Below are 7,370 nucleotides of genomic sequence, written 5' to 3'. Positions count from 1 at the left end.
AAAAAAAAAAAAAAAAAACAACAAAGAACCCAGAACAAGTTTTCATAAGATGGAAAAATAAATACTTAAAAGTATAAACTCCATGCATTCAACAGTTAGATATATTCACTGCACAGTATAAATGCAAAGTGATATGTCCGCATAGGTTACATACAGTGAGGGTTGTTTTTAAGAATACATATTTCTGCTTTCTGTACTGCACTCAGTAACAGAACTGACAATACGTTTTGTAAGTACCTATTGCTTATTGCACTGTATTAAAGGAAATATTTGACAACTGTCTCTCTAAAAATAAATATCCAAATTCTGCTTATTTGTTAACAAAGACAAACATGAGGTCACTGCACTTGATTTCTTTTTTAAATTGAACTATGTTCAACTAATTGAAGTGGCAAAAAATGAGCAAAAAATACTAACACAATGTACCAGTTCCAATTCTTCAGAAAAATGTAACTGAAATCACCTGGGAATAAATGTGCTCATTAGAGGGTACAGATTTGGGTTGACTTTCTAGAAGCTCGAAAAACCAGAAGCTTTTATAAAATGTGTGACTGTGTAGTCCTAGGCCTTCCAATATCCAAGTATCAATTATCTTTTTGAGAAAGACTCCCACGGTGATGAACTGACTTAATTTTATGAGCTTTTCTGGAGCCCCATACTCTTGCTTTTTTAACTATCTAGAGTATGAACAAGAAAATCTGGGAGGAAGAAAAGCATCCTTCAGGGAGGTCAACGCAAGCTTTTACAAAAAGACTTGACCTCCGTCCTTTGAAATGGCTAGCAAAAATCTCCCATCTCCAAGTAAACTTACCAGCCTGATATGAGGTTCTGAACTCTGTGAAGAAGCAGATAGCCCTACTTGCTTAACCATCAGAACTGTCTCTGGAAATAACCAATGGAAGCCAGCCACTGCTTTATGACATCTTCTTATTTTATAAGTATTTTAGGAATCTGCATTTACTGTTATTATCATTCACAAACACTGACACCACAACTGAAAAGCAAGTTTAATGTTTTTAAAAGATTTTGAAAAAGTATATGAATATATGTAAAATAAGTATCGGCACAGACTTAGATTGGTATCATCGACTAGTTTTCAAGCTACATCAATCTCAGGTGTCCCTACTATGAATGGCAGAATGCTTGTTTTTCAACACTAAAATGTTTTTGTCATTATGAGAGAATAAACAATGTAAGAGAAAATAAAAGATACTTTTTGATATACATATGCATTCATATCTTCACACCCCTCTTTCTGCTGCTATGTCCTTCATAACTAGCACAGTAGTGTAAACTTTCTAAGCACAGAAACAGAACTCTAAAGTTAGTTTTACTAGTGCTCATTTGTACACATCTCCAGATTTCATCATCTGAAATTTCCTAAAGTAAATTCTTTTTTTTTCTCCATTCACCAATTACTGTGAATTACACTGTGAATAAGACATTGTTGTGATACAAATGGCCCAAAAGAGGCATTTTGACACTGTAGACCTTCCACAGCAGTGTGGAAAGACTGACCTTGTAAAACATAATTTCAAATAATCTAAATTCTATGAAGAAAATCAAACATGACGAGGGGATTAAAAGAGAAGACAAGAGAGCTACTGAAGAGTGGAGCCAAGTGAGGACTCTTGTGTTTTGAAAGGAAGCCTGAATGATGCATTCCCAGGAAGCTGTTGAGAGAAGTGCTGACAGCTGAAAGGGGGACTATACCACACTCACTCAAAGAGGAGATTTCCTCATGGGAAGGAGCTCCACAAATGGAAAGGTCTGGTGGCTGAAGCACAGTGGGTACAGTACAGTTTCATCTACTGGATGATGAGAAACTGAATCCAAAGTTTTAGTAAACCTGCCATGTATGTCATGAATACTATTGCATGTGCCAGAGAGTAAACCACTGCAGTGGACACATGACAGGAAGCTAAGAGACTCAAAACTTACTACTCTTTCACATTTGACTTGCAGAAAACCTGGCTTAAATATATAATACAAACTTGATAAACTGAATTCTGACCTTGGGGGTCTCATGTAGCTGAAACCCCAAAGAGTTATATATTTATAATTTATGAACATTTTATTATTGTCAGAAGCTAAGTATATAGGTTTTTGACTGTTACAGTGTTATACTCAACATTTTCCTGTGATATTTAGGCATGAATTTGTAAAAGAGACAACATACACATATAGTAACTTAAAATAGTATGCTAAAGAAAAGATTCATTTTTAGGGTCATAAGAAAAAAATACATCTAGAAATAAATTTAATGAGTATACTTACTTGTTAAAATACATAAAAGAAAAAGATATTCTGTGTAAGAAATCACACCTAGAAGAAAACAGTACCAATTATGCTTTAAAAATATTCTTATCTTTGACATATATCAATGTAAAATACTGTATACAATAAAAACAATGACTGATTTAGTTTTAATGCATATGCTAAATATTGTTTTAAATGAAACTACTATATTATAAAATCATTGCAAAAGTAGCAAAATTCATTTTGCTTAAATTATTACACATGCCTCTTCATTCACAATAGATATATTGGCAACAAAGATAAGATGCTAATGTTTACTTATAGCTTACCTTTTAAACCTGTTACTATTTACTATATGAAACTAACATAAGGAGGTCAGAAATGCAATGAAGAACTTAGTCACTTTTTAATGACACTGGAATAAAAATTTACACTTGTTTAGAAATTTGATGTGTAACACTTAAAACTAAAACCTTACACTTACCGTTTTTTCTGTCAAATAATCATTTGCTACTTTATATCAGCTTTTATCCCTAATTGACTCTAATATTTTTTCCTAGTGGCCCTCACTTTATGTTTTCTGCATCATGAATTCTCTGTACCCTATAATTACAAGTTTCACCAAGAATGTGTATGAAGTAAACAAGTACATACTCTGTTACTGCACTCCTCACTACGCTTTTTGCTTACCTGACCAAGAAAAGACTGAAAGAATTAAGTTCAGGAATAAGTCTACAGTATTTCCCTAGATTGCAGTCACTCTTGATGTTTGGTAAAAGGTATGGAAAAAAAACCCTTAAGTACATTGTGGTCTTTAGATCTCCACTTATCTGATGTTCTTCAAGGCTCCACTAACTCTTTGTTATAGCACAAAGAGACTAGGAGTCACTGTCAGGTAGTCCGTCACAGACATAAAGGGAACTACCCACAAGGCTCTGAAAGCACTCTGTCTTGTTTATAGTAGAATGTTGTTATCTACAGACAGATAGTTCTGGATGACTGCCATGAACGTTATGGGAGAAAGATTCTGAAATGGTCAATGGCTGTAAAGATACAATTATTTAAGAGTTCTCTTACCATTCTGATTCACTTAGAGGATGACAAACTATTATAGTTAATATAAAGAACTTTTATAATGCCATATAATTGATAATTAATTTAAGGTTCCCCTCATTCGGGATTACTTAACAGGAGGAGTCCTTGAATGCAGAGGGCATGGCTAGTATTTGCCTATAAGGCTACCTAGCTATTGAGTTCATTTAATATGCACATAGGAAGGGAGAAAAAAGTGATATAATTAAATGAAAATGGCCAAGGAAAGAGAACATACTGAAGATGAACTATAGATTCATAGTTCTTCCTAACTATAAACATATAAAACCAGAAGAAAATTAGAAGATCAATCCTTTGATTTACTTAAGGCCACCCAGGACAAAGAAAAAAAACTAAGTCAGCCGGGCAGTGGTGGCACACGTCTTTAATCCCAGCACTTGGAAGGCAGAGGCAGGTGGATTTCTGAGTTCCAGGACAGCCAGGGCTATACAGAGAAACCTTGCCTCAAAAAACCAAAAACCCAAAACCAAAACCAACCAACCAAACAAAAAAAGTCAAATTCTACTACTACAGTCTTTAAACGTAAAGGATAAAGAAGATATCAACTCCATGACAGTAGTCAGGAGGCTAAGGAAGTAGGATTTGAAGTTCAAGTACAGCCCTGAGCAGTTTAGAGAGCTCCCTGTCTTGAGGAGTGGAAAGAAAGGGAGAAGAACTGACAATTAGGTTTGGAACAATTAGGTTTTCAACTAAAATTTTAAAGAACTTCTTTAAAAGCATGACATTATTAAATTACTATTTCTTGATCTATTATGTTTTCCTAAGTTTTACATAGTGATTTTATAAGAAGCTGAGTAATATTTTTTTACTAAGTAGTAATTAAGAAGATAAAATCCATTTTAAATTAATATTTAGTAGCTTTAAATATTTAGCTTTAAAAACTTGTCACCATTTAATTTTCATATACATGTAAATTAAGTAATTCAGTATTTCTCTAACATCTAACAAGCTAGCTCTGAATTCTTATAAGACCATGGTTTAACCTTTTCTTAGGGAAAACTGATTTCCTTCTTCTACCCATTTCGTTTTCTTGTTGTTCTCTATATTTGGTTTAATATATATTTTCTTATAAGACATATTAAGGTAAAAAATTTAAAATTCATTATATTTACCTATTCCTTTTAAGTTTTAAACACTCCAAATGCTATTCTCTCCCCTTAAAATATGAATAAATTTCCTAAGAATATGTTTGTTTATAAGATAAATCTTTGTTATGGAGTCTAGTTTGGCTTCAGACTCAAAAAATTCTCCTCCTTCAGGCTCTAGAGAAGCTGAGATTAGTAAAATGTACCACCATGCCCAGTTCTCCAAGGACTATTTTAGTGTACCTGAGCCCAGTATTTAAATCCTAGTTAAAAAGATATGCCCACAATAAAAGACACATGTCTTTCATTCAGATTCCATGTGAAAAACCCAAGACTTTTTGCTTTTTTCTTCTAATTGAGCCATCAAGTAACACAGGATAGCCCTGAACCTACTGTGTAGCCAAGTCTAGCCTTATATGGCTGATCTTGCATTCACCTCTCCAACACTGGGCTTACAGACATGGGCCATAATACCTAGATATACTACATAATTTGAGAACAAGCCAATGTCCACATAACCAACCACCTTATGGATACAGAAACAGGAAGCTTTTACAGTGAGTATTGTATTTCAAATGTGGCTGTTAAAAAAATACCCCATAGATTTATATAGTCATTAACTGAAGAAGTAGCTATTAATTCTCTAGAAGTAAAATGGAGAAAACTAGTACTTGAATATCTAATATTTTTAAAAGTACTTTCTATTATCAAATGCAAATGTAATGTATCAGTATGATTAGAAATAATGACACTAAAGAGGTGATGAAATGTATATATTTGTGTGTGTATATAGTGATAACATAGTTCTTAATCATACAATACCAAAATAACATTACTAAAATGGAAACTTTTGCATTTGGTGGCATTATATATATATATATATATATATATATATATATATATATATACATACATACATATATACACACACATCATTAAATATATAGTGTATATTTATTAAATGTATATTTATAAACACATGCATTTAAATCCACATCAATACTAAAATGCATAGGCACATAAGAATAGCTTACCCCTTTCTTTAAGATTTCGAAAAAGCTTTGATGATCCCTTCCAAACTGGTGGAGTTTCTGAGAGCATCTGACTTAATTCCTATAAATGAAAGATTGGAATACTGATTAGCAGTCAAATCACTTTCTTATGATATGAATCTTAAAAAACTCTATGCAGTCTTTCCAGGAAATTCATCATTTCAATGATCAGAAGTTTTACATTAATCGTTGTATTCAGTACCTATGCTTTGTTCCACCACAATATTTGCCCATGACATAAATAAATGGAGATAAATTTATGAAATAAATAGTAAAGGTGCTGTATTAAACTTAATTAGAGCTATCCAAAACTCGAGATAAGTTTCCTAACTAGATGTATATAGCCAAGGTGACTAAGTTAACATAAATTAGCAAGCTTGGGTTCTGGATCAAGGAATACAGGGACTGTATGTAGATATCCTCATTAAAGTTGGGTGACCAGCTGGCTCCACATTTGTCTTTGTTGCTTACCTGGATTTATCTGAGTTTGAGCAAAAGAATATGCTAGGAATGAATAGAGAACTTTAATGGTCACTTAAAGGATCTAATGCTGGGTAAACTGGGACTACTGATTTACACTCATCTTTCTGTAAGTAAATTATCACTGCTGATGAGAAATCATTTGAGAATTTAAACAGTTGAATCATTGCTTATATAAAGATATTTGAATATATTATGCATATTTTATAACAAATAAAAATAACAAAGCAACAACTATAAATGGTATGGTTGACTGTGGAGAAAACCAGTGAAACGACAATGGTAAAATAATGAAATAATTTGAAGCTTAAAAATTACTTTTCTCAGTAACATATTTTTAGTGACCCATTTTTAATGTAGAAACCATTTCTATTTCTAGATCTGATCCTTATTTGGTGTACTGTGGTTTCCAATAATCCCGTTGTCATCTGGAAGCTTATAGAACTGCAGAGCAGCATGTCCTTTTGCCTTTCTGAACTAGACTCAGGTTTTTTTCCAGACTTCCAGGTAATCTCTGTGCACATTCAAATCTGAGAATACTTCAAACAGACTTTTTCCATAAGTGGAATCTAGAAACTGCTCTGTGACGTTTATAAAAAGTATTTTTAAACTGTAAAACTGAGGTATCAGAAACTTAAGGTATCCATGGGATATGAAAATCAGGCCATTTTTAGGGGTTTTATAGACTCCTAAAGCCCATGTGGAGACTCTAGCATTCAGTTCCTGCCTGGAGTTTTATCTGCACAAGTAGCAGGCGCTGCACATGGCGAGCAGTATCTGTGAGGGGACCATGGCAAACAGGTAAGACTGCAGGCGTGAGTGATAATGAGAAACTGGGATGTCTGCCAGTCAGACAAAACTAAAAAATATTGTTAAAGCGAGGAACTAAGGAAATCTTCAATACATTTTACATAATTAAATTTATACCATTTGTCGTAAAAATGCTTATTTTTCCCATTATAACTATGTCCTTAATCTTTGTTCAGATTTTTAAAATCAATTACCTTTATTGAGGGTACCCCATGTGATTAACAATGGACTCATAATAGTTCATTTAACTCTACTAAGCAATCCTCACACATATTTTAACTTAATCCTAAACTGGATAAGTAATTTGACTGTTAGGCACATGGTAGTAAATTATAGAAAATGATACTCATTCACTCCAAGAATTTTTTTAATTAAAAAATATTTTAACATTTACTAACAAATAATTGTATATCCATTCATGCTGGAAATTTGTTTCCTCACTCTATCTAACTTTTCTTCATACTCCTGTGCTACATAAAATGAATTTTGCTTTTGTCTCCAGCTCCTGTTAAGTTATTTCACTAAGGAAATAACTGAACATAATATGGACTATTTTTATGCCAATTAGGAT

At 32.9% G+C, this 7,370-nt stretch overlaps 1 protein-coding gene across 8 annotated transcripts in view; it reads right to left on the bottom strand.

Moving 5' to 3' along the window:
- The window catches only part of Micu3 (mitochondrial calcium uptake family member 3), a 94,650-nt gene that overhangs the window by 54,340 nt on the left and 32,940 nt on the right, over window positions 1-7,370 (bottom strand). For all 8 annotated transcript variants that reach the window (XR_004109891.1, XR_004109888.1, XR_004109889.1 and 5 more), the window contains exons 4-5: window positions 5,492-5,570; window positions 2,278-2,325 (exon numbers count right to left, since the gene is read on the bottom strand). Coding sequence is in view for 4 of the 8 variants with exons in the window: in XM_031339576.1 (XP_031195436.1) it covers window positions 2,278-2,325; window positions 5,492-5,570 (127 nt within the window). In the remaining 4 variants the exon portion in view is untranslated. The remainder of the gene's footprint in view (window positions 1-2,277; window positions 2,326-5,491; window positions 5,571-7,370) is intronic.

This window comes from Mastomys coucha, unplaced genomic scaffold (genome assembly GCF_008632895.1).
Source record: "Mastomys coucha isolate ucsf_1 unplaced genomic scaffold, UCSF_Mcou_1 pScaffold22, whole genome shotgun sequence".
In the NCBI taxonomy this organism is placed as follows: domain Eukaryota; kingdom Metazoa; phylum Chordata; class Mammalia; order Rodentia; family Muridae; genus Mastomys; species Mastomys coucha.
This window is presented reverse-complemented; position numbering and strand designations above follow the sequence as displayed.